Source organism: Pyxicephalus adspersus, chromosome 6, assembly GCF_032062135.1.
Source record: "Pyxicephalus adspersus chromosome 6, UCB_Pads_2.0, whole genome shotgun sequence".
In the NCBI taxonomy this organism is placed as follows: Eukaryota; Metazoa; Chordata; class Amphibia; order Anura; family Pyxicephalidae; genus Pyxicephalus; species Pyxicephalus adspersus.
Genome location: NC_092863.1, coordinates 12,558,970 through 12,574,119, shown reverse-complemented (window position 1 = coordinate 12,574,119; position 15,150 = coordinate 12,558,970). Strand labels below are relative to the sequence as shown.

Sequence of the window (15,150 nt, the reverse complement as noted above, 5' to 3'; positions counted from 1 at the left end):
GTATTAGTCTGTCATTTGCAATCCCTATTTAATGTACAGCGCTGCGTAATATGTTGGCGCTATATAAATCCTGTTTAATAATAATAATAATAATTGCAAATTAGCACAACCCATACCTGCTTCTAACCAAGTGATTCAAAACATAATCCTTCTAAAACTGGGAGTTTCAGAATACAGAAAATATTGCAAAGTTGGCTTTGTATGTATATATTATAGTAGTATATTTCTGTATGTTAAAATTGTTGTAAAAATGTGTTCTCTCAAGACATCAAATAAATGAATAATAAATGGAAGAAGAGGTTTTTGAATAGAGATATTGGATTATCTTTGTATATAATAACAATGTACTATATATGTTAGGTTTGGATCTTTATGCAGCTGCTATTCTATGCCAGAGATGTGGCCATAGCATGAACTCTTGGTGCACCTACACATCCATCATTGTATTATTACAAGATTCCATCTCATGTCAATGGCTAACCCAATTCCATATTTGAGGAGAAGGTACCTTACATGATTGTAAGAAAGGACATCTGAACCGGCAGGATCATCAATGACCACAGCACAGCTCTCAAAACTCATCCAAAGAAATTAAATTAATATTTGCAGACTTCAATATCATCTTGGTTATTTCAGAAGCCAAAGTGTTAAGAAACTCTGTACTAAAACAGAGCACATCTAGGAACCACCAAAATTCTAATGTATCCCAATCATCACACATTGAAAGAGAATCCACATTGCAACTTCTCACATGTTCTGATGTGTGACTGTGACTCTTGTACTCATCTGCCACTATTTTTATAAGTAAAGTCAGATAGAGATTCCATAAAAGCAGCTTCTAAGTACTTTGATACCAAGGTTTAAATCCAAAAAAACACAGGCTATAGGCTGGTCTCTAAAAACTGTCTTACTGCCCCTCAGTGACCAGTTAATACTTTGGTAATGAGTAACCCTTTCATTTTGGACACCTCAGTCAAAAAAGAAATAGTTATAATGTCCACATGTGATCTATAAAAACTTTCCTTTAGCAGAAAAGCAAGTTTAATGTGGCCATGCAACAAAGGCCACATTAAAGTGGAATGCAACACCTTTGTGGTTGTAAGCTCCTGCCATAAGCAGAATATATGTACAGCATACTTGCATATTATGCAGCTACCCTGCAGCAATGACAGGTCCAGGATCTGTAACCTATGGATCCTCAGAAAGTGCCATTTTCAACAGTGACTCCTTGGTGGAGCTCCGTGAAGATGGCGATTCTCTTTGGCTATTGGATGACTGATGATATAACTCCTGCATTCACAGAAAGCGGAGCTCTGCACTACACATTGCATGTGCTCTACAGTATTAGGCTTAAACAAAAAGATACCAGGAGTCAGGGACTTATTTTTTTGACAAAGGAGACATTGCATGTCTTTTTCATCAATTAGTGCTAACTTCTGGTGACTTTTTGTTTTCCCTTTGAGTTTAGGTCACATTTAACCAGGAGACAAAGAATCCCCAATTCAGCACTGTAATTATTCCTATTTGTTTTCCAAATTATTATTTCCTAGTTGTTTCTATTCTGCTTCGTGACACCTCCTAATATTGCATGTACTGTCCAAACAAGTGTCAAACAGCACCAAGCCAGGTATGACGGTAAAAGACACAGGCAGATATGATATTTGGCAATCAGTTTCCCACATTTCACTATAAAAGTTCATTATTATTATTATATGTTTTTTTAATTTTCCATTCAACCTGTGTATAGGATTTAAAATGAACACTGTTTCTCCTATAACTAAAAACACAAAATGTTTAAAAAGAATAGCATGCCAAGATTAACAACACAAGTACAACAAAACGATATAAAATATTTTTCACAGATTAGACAAACAACATCCCTACTGTACAAACATTTCTGTCAGTTCCGCCTACTGCATTATATGTGAAGTAATTTGATGCTCCAAATGCATCAGGAACAATAAATTGGCCTTCGGAGATCATTTACAGCAAGGATATTTGGTAAGGTAATTTCAGACCACTTAAGCTACAAGAAAATAATAAATTAAGCAACGGTAAACCAGCTGAAAAAAATTAAATGATATCAGTTGGTAAGCAAGTCTAAAACAAGATTCATAAAGGTTTTATTTTGTAATACCTAAAGTAACAAGCAACTGCTGCCGCCATGATGCTGCAGACTTCTTCAGGTTCCTAAACACCTTTTCTCTACATGGTTGGCAAACATCAATGCAATGTCCTAGGATAACCATCTGGCCATGCTTCCACCTCCTTATAAATCTTCATATTGGCCCGTATACTGTAATAGGAAGTCTATCTAGTCATTTATAGGGCTATAAAGTTTTAGAAAACTTTACAAACTGGAAAAAAAAACATTGTGTAGCTGTCATTAGATGTAGCTGTGCAGCAGTCTACACACCTTTGACTTCCCATGAAAGCGGAGATCCTAGAATTGCTCACCATTTACTTCCTATGACTACACACCCTGCCCCTCCTCATGCACACACACATTTTCTATTGTAATGTAAGGATGCTGGGAAATGTGGTCTGCCATCTATTGTTCTTCCTACTTGGGTGTAACACGGCCCAATCTGATTTAATGGTCCATGTGGGTGAATTCAGAGATAAGGGGAAAAAATGCAAAGCAGTGAGCAAGCATATTTGGTCCAAACAAATTATTTGTCCACCACTTCTTTCTTATTCGTATTCACTTATCAACCCGATTAATATTGGGATTTTCCTTGTTCAATTTGGGGTTTAGTTAGGCTTCAAAATAAACTCACAAATCAATAAAGAATCACTTTACTAATCTATGAACTAAATTATTCATAACATGGTTTTAAAAACCCTAACTTGAACTATACCATATAAACTGACCACATCTGTCTAAATATGTGTGCAGATTATTTCTGGTCTGGTCCCACTGATTATATGAAAAATAAGGGACCTCAGCTTTTTATAATATAACATTTGGATAAAAAGAGAATCTGTGTTTCATCCACACTGTGCATTTATTTAAATGCACAAGTCCTAAGAAGAAAATTTGTTTCATTCCTATTCCACTTTGCATCGTTATTTGCAAAGCAAAGTCCTATAGAAGTGGTAATTCATTTCTAAATTTGAATCACCCCTCTTTACAAAAACAGCATATTATGTACCACATCCAAAAATTAAAATGAACCAAAAAGTTTCAACTCCAAGATGGAGTAATGTATAGAGATAACAGGACTTTTAAGGAACTACTACAAATAACTGTAAAGATGATTAATAATATTAAAATGTATTATTTATTTAACAATTCTTATAATCACAACAACACAAATAAAACCACGAATAAACATGATTCAACATACTATGTCAAGTATTTCTACCATCAATGTATAAATAGTGATGGTAATCCTTATGTAAATTCCAAAACCCAGGTTACAAGATTGTTTCGGGCACTAGGGCCCAAACTGTACGCGTTTCGCAGAACCTGTCTGCTTCATCAGGAGTATTGTAACATTGTACAAGATAATTTTCTCTAAAAAAAGAAGAAAGTTTTTTGAATAGAGATATTGGGCTATCTTTGTATATAATAACAATGTATATGTAATTGTATATAATAACAATGATCACGTATTGTGAAAACATTCTTATTATATACAAAGATAACCATATATAATATAAACCATTTTTTTTTTGTCTATGCAAGTGGTAAAGTAAGTGGTGTGTCCGTGTGACCGCACTCGTGCAAGTGATGCCATCGATCTAAAAAAAATTATCATCTTTTAATGGCACAGGAATTAGAAAGGGAAACCGCACAGCGGGGAAAACAGGCATCCGACACACCTAAAAATACTGAATTTTGAAGCGACTGATGGAGGCATGTAAGTGAAGATGAAAACACAGGCCACCAGCGAGGTGAGCATAATATCCGCTCTATTGCAGGGACCTTCCAATCCAATTTAATAACATGTAGTGATGTTTTCACCCTAAAACGGGCATCTGGCTTAGATTACAGAATCCTCCCCCTCTCCTTTTGTCCATCACAAAGAAAGAGATATCCTATAGTTCACAGAATATAGAACAGAAACCAGACCAAGCTATAAACCATAACAATTCGTTTATAGAGCGGTACGTTACAAGAAGACTAGATTTCTGAAAGGATGAACAGAATATTTTCTGTGCTTGTACAAAATGTACATAAAAAATAATAATGCAGCCACCACAACTAAGGACTTAAGTTGCAACGTTTTATGTTATGTTAAATATTTCTAAAGCAATCAATGTGTCAGAGGTCAAACTATTGCAGACTTTTTAATATCACAAAACGTAAACAACTGATCCATATAATAAAGTATCTGAGCAGCTCCTCCACTGCACATTATATTTTAATGTCTATACATAGTATTCTAGCATGTATTAAAGTGCATGTTGAGGCAGCCCATCTAAACACATGAGAAAAAAAACTGCATAAACCCTTCCTTGACCCAGCAAACCACAACAAATGTGTTCTAATACAGCATTGCTATTGTAGCTGTGCATTTGGTTACAATCTAAACAAATGGAACCGCAAAGCACAATAATACATTAATGTCCATTGTGGAAAAGTGCATTAGGGGCAAGTCTTCACAGAATGTAAACTACACAGCATTTAACGTGGAACTAAAGTTTCAATTTTAATATTCCATGATCACGCGGGTCATTATTGCAAAAAGGGACAGGCGATATCCGCCTAATCGCTCTGGGTATCTAAGCCGAGTTATCCTAACCTGGCCAATTAGGATGGCCAAAGATCATCTACAGGAAGAGAAAAAAAGAAGATGGTGGTGCTCTGCAAGAGAATGGAGAGAGGGGTTTTCAATGCCCTTTAAACCCACTTTTAGGCTTACAAACACCTGCTTAAAAAACACTTGTATAAATGCCAATAAACAAGTTCAAAGGGGTATGAGTATTAATATAAAAATATCAGAGTAGTGTAAAGCTGTGTTCTCTCTAAGGCTGTACCATGTGTTTGAAAAACGCACATGCGTTGCCATTTGCCCTGGTCGGGCAAACCATTTAAATGGGCTACCCAATGTACCACTTCGCACACAAAACATGCTACTGCGTTAACTGAGCAATAGATTTGCTGCTGTGCACTGAAAATTTGCATTTGAAAAGACATTAAGAATGAAATTAAAGGGTACTTAAACTCAGAATTTGTACTTTAAATACAAAGAAGAGAATAGAACAAGATTATCGGTGTCCCTTCTGCGCCGGGCCAAAGACAGATACCAGGACAACACGAGATTCAATGGAAGTAACCTCCTGATGGATAGACTGACCTGCAGGCTCGAAGGTAAGTGTGATTTTTATGTTTTGGGTTTACTTCCGCTTTAAAGTGAATGTAACCAAAACTATAAAAAAACAGTTCTGACATCTCAGACTGCAATAGTAGAAGGATGAACTTGCCCACTGAAGAATCTTTAAAATCACCAAATCAAGACAAAAATCTGTCCCTTGCATCTGCTGTTTCTCCTTCTGACCCCATTGTTACCAAAGAACAAGGCAACACCGATATAACCCCTAAGAGCAGCAAAGGACGGGAATCAGACACTCCTGGAAGTGTCGGTTTCTGTAGTTCTGTTGATCAGTAAGCAATTTCTTCTAACTGAATGTATACAGTAGGTGCATCTTTGCAGATTAGTTTATTCATTTTTGCTTCTTTAAGTCAATCTTGTTATCCTGATTGCACTCCATAACGTAGGCAACATTGACACCTTTCTGTGTACCATAAAAAAATTCTGCTTGCTGAACCTATAAACTGGTTTACAGCAAAAGGAACTTCCCATGGTGACAAATATTGATGCACATGTCAAAATGGAAAATCCCCTCTCTTGCTTGAAAAATATTCTAGCATAGATCATTTCTATAGAATGCATTTTGCAGCAATACCTGCGGAATCCTTGGTGGCTTTAATTTCCTAAAACACAAAATATTCATATGCTACTTCCTTGCAATATGGCAAGAATCAAATTTTCTGCTTCTGTAATTTGTTTACTGCTCTACACTGCAATAAATGAGAAATTAGAGTCTCTCTCTGTAAAGTGACACTATAACCATACCCATCTCTCTGCGGAGGCCTCCCATATCACAATCCAGTAATATTTAACCTCCTGCCATTCTTTCCACCTCCATATCCAGCACTGAAGTGACCAGGGGAGACGTGATGGCAATGCTTCTGTCATGTAAGAGTGTTTGGGCCTAGAGATTGGTTGTTAGGCCCACTGTACATGAGAGAGGTTCATATGTGTAGTCATAAATATATATCTCCAAACCCAGGATTACAATATTGTTGGAAAATGAAACCACATCAAATAAGCCTTGCTAAGCAAAGTATAACTTCAGTGGGCCCTTTAGCAACACTTTGCCCTGAATAGGCAAGGTGCCAGCATCTATCTAAAGCAGGGGTCGCCACACTTTTTGGACTACTAGGCCATTTCAGGAGGTCAAGAAGGCACACTAGGCCAGAAGAAACAAGGTGTCCAAGGAAAGGTTTTTTCCAACCGTGACTGCAAGCGAGCAGCCTCAGTCTTCCGCTCATTCGCAGTGTAGTCTCTGTACGTGTGGGCGTGCTTGGAATTGCAATGCCCTTTGAGATTCGACTGCTTGAAAGTGCTGTTGGTGTCAATGCACACTAAACACAGGGCTTTGTTGCCGCACTGGACGAAGAAAAATTCATCAGTCCATTCGGGGTTGAAGACACGACGTTCGAGGTCAACCTTCTAGAGACTGGTATCTGTGCGTTGCTTTTGCTCTTTAGGCATAGTAACTGGGTTACTGTGCGGGAACTTGATAATATCGCGGGAACTCTAAATAAAGCCACAAATCAATTAGGCTGGATTCAAAAATAAATAACTAGGGGGTTGTTAGGCCGTACTGGAATACTGGCTAGGCTGTATCTGGCCTAAAGGCGGGAGTTTGCCTACCTCTGCTCTATAGCAATTTTACACTTCCGCATTGTGGTGATGCATATTATCACAAAGTACAGTACCACGAATGTAGTTTAACTGTGCATCCAAAATGGCCAATGCCATCGTACAGAAGCTCCCATAGAGCAGACATACTGAACATTGTGGTAGCCAAAAATGAACCGGCCACTTGATGCAGCACACCTCAATACCAAAATACCCTATTTGCAGGGGCCAAATGCATTTTTATAGCTGGTAAAATAATCTCTTAAATTGGGTATTAATTTGCCATATGCAGAGTGCTGTTCTAAGACATCCTAACTGAATGTGCTGCCAAAAGAACATATTTTCAGCAATACAGAAAACAACATTGCTAAGGCTGGGCTTCGTGCAATTGCTTTGGGAAGATGAGTTGGGCTGCTTTTCAGAATGAATGGCACTGAATTAAACCCACTCACATTACTATAGCTGTGTAAATGAACCCTTTCCTTTTATGAAGAGATGCACACAAGCTGATAATAAAGTGAACTATCTGACAGGATTGGGAAAGACACAAGGAAACAATCAGAACCAGCTGTGCACTGGAAGGGTTAACGCACACCTGTACTGTAACAAATAAAGCCGACCTAATTGTCCCCACCTGGCCATGCTGATGTTCTTTTTAAGCAGGTGTTTCTTGTCTGAGCCCAATGGAAGACGTCACCCTGAGCAGCTTTATAACGTTGGTGCTCTTCTTCATCAGTGCTTACATATTGTCATAGTGGCTTTTCCCTTCTTTATCCTGTTTGTATTTGCATTACCTGGTGACATATGGGCAGACTAAACTGCAATATGAAGCAAGTAAAGTAGAAGAACATGGAAAGCCTGTGTCATATATGAAGTGACATGAGGATAAGTTTAAAATGAAGGATTAGGCTGTCACACAATACATACAGAGGATGCTAGAAAAGATTTGCATTAGAATATAAAATATTGAACAATACTCATAGTAACGACTAATGGTCCGATGTACATGATCATCTATGTCCAGAATATAAGAAGCTCTGTTATTGTCCCTGTGTTCTTCTTCTATCCAATACTCCAGGTCGTGGACCGGTCCTCAGCATCCTCACAATGCAGGGATATTGGTTCTGCATTATAGGGGGTAACATTGGTGCCTCCGACGACTATCACACTTAGAGGTCTATTCATTATGCTGTGAATATAACATTCGCAAATATTATCTCTGGTGGAGAATATTCCAGGTCCATGCCTTTCAATGGCAGCAATTGATTCTCCATTTATTGAATGTCATATTCACTGCAGTGTTTATCGACCTTTATAACACTGGGGAACTTTTGAAATCATTTTCAGGTCTTCAAGGAACCCCTTTTAAAATTCCTGCACACGCAGCTCACAGTATCAGTAGGAACAATGGCTCATGGAAAGAATGTCACCATTACAGATAGCCAAAAAGATCAATGGTGTCACTTATACCTCTGGAGGAACGCAGGTTGAGAACCGCTGCACCTGGAAGAGAGTCTCCAGGGGACTAGAATAGGGGAAGGAATGGAACAAGTAAGGTAAAAGATCTTTTCACATACCCTAGACCTAAATGAGCATCGAACTCTTGCAGGAAGGGGATAGACACACTGTATAAGTAATTTTCCTTCTGGAGTTTGGCTTTAACACAAAGCCGGTCACAATACCAAGGACACGTCATGCACAGCTAAAACAACAATGCATGACAACTCATTTCTTGCACCTTATCTTTTCCTCCTCTGAGCAACCATCTGCAATGCCGCTACCTGACAAGCAACAGAAATGAAATCATGGCATAATTCCCACTCTCTCCCTGCTGTGTAATCCACACAAGGAGCCCAGCCTGGAAAAGAAATCTCCTGACATCCCGATCTAGCGGAAAAAAAAAGACTCATTGAGATGCTGGCATCTCCCACTGGGAAGACACGGCAGCAAATTATAGAATATTAATGGAATATAAATCAGGGGAGCAGCAATGTTTCTAGTATAATGAGGAACGGTGTTACCGTCAACAACACATTAATGACAAATGTCACATGACCTGAACATATACATAGCCCCAAATCCGGTACCCGACAATGCCATGGCAACCATCGCTTTGCATCAATTCACAAGGCGACCATAGGCCATTATTCAAAGGAAATGACATTGACAGCTTTACAATTAACACACATTTATGCTTCATTTAAATAAAGGTGACGAGTATAAAATTTATATAGAATTATAAAGAGAATGCAGAAAATAAGTATTTAGGGGACACACTGCTTCCTGTACGGCCGGGCATATATATATATAAATATATATATATATATATATATATATACATAGCTTGTAATATATATATATATATATATATATATATATATATATATATATATATATATATATATATATATATATATATATATGTACACACACATACAAATATATGTGAGCTGCACACATAGACATAATACATTTCCTATACACATATTATTATCATTGAGGAGCAGCTACAAGTATTTAAACAACATAAAGCAGGTTCTGAGGTGACCCCGTCACTCACCCGGCCCGCCATGCTTGCTCCTGTCACCTCTCACGGTTCCACCGGCTGACAGAACTGAACCACCAGCTCAGCAAAGGGGCCGGAGAGATTCACTCAGTAGGCGTAACTTGCCGCCTCACATGACTCCTTACAACAACAGCATTTGACGTCATTACGCAACCCGGAAGAAGGGCATGTTAACGCTGGTGCCATATTAGAAACTGGAAAAAGGGGCCGATTTCTTTTTTTTTAACGCTTTTATTTAGGATGTGCTATTTTGTTTAAAGCACTAATTCGCTATAGCGTACTATTTACAATGTTTATTGAAATTTTAGGCCTCTTTTGGTATCTTCATGCTAAGCTTATTTTTTTACTTGTTTTTTATTCTCCCCTTCTATTATGTGAGACTACCCCCGCCTCCTGGATTGTAAACACTTCGAGGCAGGGTCCTCTTCTTCTGTGTCATTAGCTGTATCTGTCCGTCATCTGCTACACCTTTTTTATGTACAGCGCTGCGTAATATGTTGGCTCTATATAAATCCTGTTTATTATTATTAATAATAATGTCACTATTTTTTTAATACTAAACGAGAAAATTAATACTTACCCAACTGACTGTGGTATCAATTTTTAGTTAAGTTTGCTGAAGTAGTTATATTGTGGCAGATGCTTGATCCCCCTGTTGCTAGCTGTGGTTCATTCCATTTTTAGTGTTTTTAGAAGTTATGTGGGAGCTGGAGGAAAGAACCACTATTGGCAGCAGGGGACAAAGTATCTACACACAAAGTGTTACAGGTGCTAAGAATTCTAAAGTAAGTTTGAGGGAAGCTAAGATCGGCCCCACCGGGAGCCATACAGATAATAGGGCCTAATTATCATTATACAGTACTTATATATCGCCACAATATTATACAGCGCTGTACATTAAATAGGGGTTGCAAATGACAGACAGATACAGAAAGTGACACAGAAGGAGGGGAGGACCCTGCCCTGAAGAGCTTACAATCTAGGAGGTGGGAGAAGTAACATACGATAGGATTACCATAGCTCATAATCTCATTCTCGCAACTAGCATGAAAAAACTCATTGAGGTTCTTGCATCACCCATGGCAACACACAGCAGAAAATTATAGAATATTAATGAAATATAAATCATAAGAACAGCACTAATTCCAACTGTAATAAGGAACAGTGCTACCATTAACAACAAACAGTCATTAATGGCAGAAACTGAGCAGGGTCCTCGCCTCCTCCTATGTCACTGTCTGTATTTGTCTGTCATTTGCAACCCCTATTTAATGTACAGCGTTGCGTAATATGTTGGTGCTAAATAAATACTGTTTAATAATATTAATGTCATAATGATCAAATGACTAGTGGACAAACTGTAATTTATTTGTAATTAAATTCCACTTTCCTCCCCAGCTTTGGTGCCATCAAAGGTGTTATACTGCATGCAACCTTTACAATATTGAATTTGTTGTATTTGTTGTATATATTGTATGTTGTATATATTTGTATATTTTTTTTTTCCAATAATATGTTCCTCTGGATTTATGATATCCAGTTGGCCTGGTCAATGTTCTGTCTTTAAGATCTTACCGCCCGTGAAATAATAGACATTATGGACAATATGTTAGTAGTAAAACAAGATGCAAATACGTTTTATTTTAGTTATTATTTTGCTGTAAGTAGGTTCCAGTTAAACTTGCACTATGCAAAACCCAAAGCATTGCGCTGCAAGGTGAGGATCACAGAAGGTCGATCTATATCGGCCAAAGGAGGAGGATGTAAGGTCATGACATATGACCGTTTCTATCTGCTATGTCTGCAACTGACCACATTCTATGGAACCATTTGTCAGTTGGCCATCAAGAACAGTTTATTCGTTTTTAATTGTTAATTTTCAACGACTTTTAACTGACATTTTCATGAGCTTCACTCAGGACTAAAACATTGCTGTTAATTTAGAGAGTACTACCATCTAGTGGTAAATGACAAGATAATAACTTTCTATACTTCTAGTTAGTTGTTGTTACCACTAAATTCACAGATTGTCTGTTAAGCAACCTGCAGCATCACCAGCATCTCTATAGCCATGAATTGTTTAGCTTTCCTGGCATCCACTGCACAGACATTGAGGCTATGCACAGCTGAATAGCATTTTATAATATGTGTTGCAGCCAATGAGCAGATTAGTTCCTGCTTTCAGGCATGTCCTTCTATTGTGTGCCAACCCTATTTAAACCTCCCCAGTGCCTGACTCTGGTTACTAGATTCTTGGTTTGTTTTCTGCCCCTTGCCAAGTGATTGCCTTGATACTGACGTGCTCTCTCTGCTACTGCTTCTGTTAATATCTGCCGCCTGTACTCGCGTGTCAGCTGTACCTGCACCGTGCTATCCAATCCCGCTCATCCCAGGTAGGGAGAGCCTGGGGGTTATGACCTGGTGACGTCCCGCACCAAAGTAGTCTGGTGACCACTGGGGTTACTGGCCCATCATCCCTTGTGAGGTGCTTTGGTGAAGACAAGACGTCATTCAAACTTTGTGTCCCAGGTAATCCTGTGCCACCTACCAGGGAGCGTTGCCCTAACATTTGGATGACAGGAGGTGGAAAAAAACAAAATTTAGCAGGGGATAGCATAACTGAGGAGGCAGGTGGTGCAGTAAAACTTTTATTTTCTCTAATACTGGGCAAGTGGGTGAAATTGACTGCACCCAACATTTGCAACAGAATACTTTGTCAAACTGCTGGGGCACATTCAGACTACCATGTGGCGGTAACACTATGTATTACTAAGTGGGTCCATCCCTTTAAAATCAATTTTGAATGGCACACCTGTAGAATACAGATTTTATATTACACAACTCTGTTGCAGTGCACAAAACACGATTTCATTTTACATGGGCTGTCGTACATAACCTGTCCTACCCTTTGTGTGTTAATGCTGTATTCCCCCTAGAATATTCTTAAAGTTGGGTGGAAATAAGTTATAGGTAAGGGGTGGACCTTGTATTGTGACCCATCTTTTCAGTTAGCGGTACCACCCAAAAACCAGGCTAAAAGTGGTTGGGGGGGAAAACCCTGTAATGAAACTGGGTCCTACATATTACCTGTAGAAAGAAGGGAAAACATTTTTTTTTCTCACCTGTTGTGGAACAATTAAAGCTGTAACTTGGTTGACTATTGACAATGTCTTATAATTTTCACAGACCATGTGCTGCTACTAATTAAATTCTCACTATTTGAAAATGATATACTTTCTTTCTTACACTCATAAATAAGGTCTACAGAGCCTTCCTCTTTTATGATTCCAAATGAGGATAACCTTGGTAACCAAATTAGAAATGATTGACAGTGAAGTAAAAATTAAATTCCATCCTGAGGGCAATAAGAACAGTTACCTAACCACACATTTTTATAAATAAAAGCTTGTCTTTTTGGGTTTGAATGAAGGAATGTAACTCTTTCAGCAGTTGCCATGGATACATTTTTACATCACTTTTTATTTAATGCAGCAACTGACATTCTACAGCCATTGTGTCAGTTTGAACTTTTTGACGTTTTTATAACTAGATTTTTCGATGGCATCAACTAACTCAGTGAATCTTTCAGTTTTGAATTCGAATTAAAGGTGTATCACCATGACCCAGATGTGGGATCTAACCTATACTAGGCATGCCAAGTTCAGTAGTTACCATTTTCCCTTTTTCAGCACAAGGTCACAGGTTCGAAACTGGGCCTGGATACTAGCTGCATGGAGTTTGTATGTTTTCCCTGCTTTTGCATGGGCTTACTCTGGGCACCCTGGCTACCTCCCCCATCCCTAAAAAAAACATGCAGTTTTGGTATTTGGTTCCATTGTCATTAGACTGTGTTTTTGATATGACTATGATTGACACATTAGATTGTGGGCCCCTTTGGGGAACAGTAAGTGATATGACTATGGACTTTGTAAAGCTCTGTGCAATCTGTCGGTGCCATAAAAATACAAGGTAATAATAGTAATCTTGTATAAAAACGTATAAGAAATTGAAGAAGGATTAGAACCGCTGCACAAATTTGAAGGCTGATTTTGCTGGGACAATTTCGTATCTCTTTGGTGGTCATTGTCACGCAGGAAAAAAGTTTTGGAAAAGACAGTTGGATCCGTTACCCCAGAAAGGTGCACAGGAATAATTATAAAGGTAGAGGTAAAGAGAATGACATTGGTGAAAAAAGGAGGGAAATTACATTGGTGTGTCAGAAAGGAAAGATGGATCCTCATACCAATCCATATCCCCCCTCTTATTGTATGCTGCTCCCCTGCTCTTCGTGGCTCTCCTCCTGTGTCTGTCTGTCATTTGCAACCCCTATTTCTTGTACAGTGCTGTGTAAAATGTTGGCGTTATATAAATATTGTATAATAATAATGGTGAAAGGCTTGGAACACTGGCAGCAGTAAAAGTAATTGTTACAGCCAGCAGCCCAAATGGAGGAAGGCCAAACCCCCAGTCTCCATTATAAAAAAAATGTACAGACCATTGGCAGGAGCCCAAGGGACATTAAGTTACCATTAGTAAGACAGACTAGCACAAGCAGCACTTTTAGATGAACAGGCCCACGCAGTTCAATTAAAATTATTTTTTTTTTTTTTTGCATACATTATTTCAACAAGTCAGGCAGAATGGCAAAGACTGCAGCACCTCGTGATGGCCAGACCCCTCCATGACACAGAGCCATGGCAAATATCACAGATCTTAAGTCTATCATTCTATATATGACAATTTTTTTAAATGGACAAGTTTAACTTTCTTAAGGAGTATTTTAATTATAGCAACTAACTAGTTTAATTTGTGGTTCTCCAAATCTTCTGTAAAGGCTGGTAGTACGTGTAATAGTCGTGGTTGATTTGAAAATTTGGGGCATCTAAGAACAAAATGAAGTGACTAAAGCCTCGTACTGACGTCTGATGGACATCAGAGAGTTGTTGCTGTAAACATAGCACTATTGTTTTTTATGGAGAGGGGAGGACAAGCAAGTGACTCCCACTGTGCTCTCCTCCATAGGTGTAAATACCCATGATTCTTAATTGGTAATTCATCAATCCACCATGCATCAATCCACCATCTGACCTCTGATGTACAGGTCAGATTTTTTCAAATCTGTAGTCAAACAGTTATGGAGGGTAGTGAATGGAGAAAGTAGCTCACTAATCTAGACCACCCCAGATACCTACATCATGCATCCCCGGGGGGCAGCTCTAGGTGATCCTTCTGTGCATTCCCTAATCTTGGACATATGCAGAAGGGACATTTTTTCTAATAGGGGAAAGATGCTAATCTCCGCACTGGTGACAAAGCAGAATTCTGGGACGACGCGGGACCGTTTTGCGGTAAGGACCAGCACCATGGGGGGACCTACAGGACTAAAGGTAATTTTTTCATTTTTCGGTTTAGTCCTGCTTTAAGCAGTACAGCCAACACCAAAACATGCACAGAGGGGTGCTCCTGACCCAATAGGTGCTATCATAGATACAAGGCTGGGCCCAGCACATGCACAGAGGGTTGCTCCTGACCCAATAGGTGCTATCATAGATATAAGGCTGGGCCCAGCACATGCACAGAGGGGTGCTCCTGACCCAATAGGTGCTATTATAGATACAAGGCTGGGCCCAGCAAAGGCTGAACTTG

The 15,150-nt window shown here is 38.8% G+C and overlaps 1 protein-coding gene across 1 annotated transcript in view; it reads right to left on the bottom strand.

Annotated features, from left to right (window-relative positions):
- Window positions 1–9,624, bottom strand: part of NSF (N-ethylmaleimide sensitive factor, vesicle fusing ATPase) — a 52,176-nt gene extending 42,552 nt beyond the window's left edge. Inside the window, exon 1 of the mRNA XM_072414587.1 lies at window positions 9,499–9,624. Within this exon, the coding sequence (XP_072270688.1) occupies window positions 9,499–9,510 (12 nt within the window). The 5' untranslated portion in view covers window positions 9,511–9,624. The remainder of the gene's footprint in view (window positions 1–9,498) is intronic.
- Window positions 9,625–15,150: the final 5,526 nt, after the last annotated feature.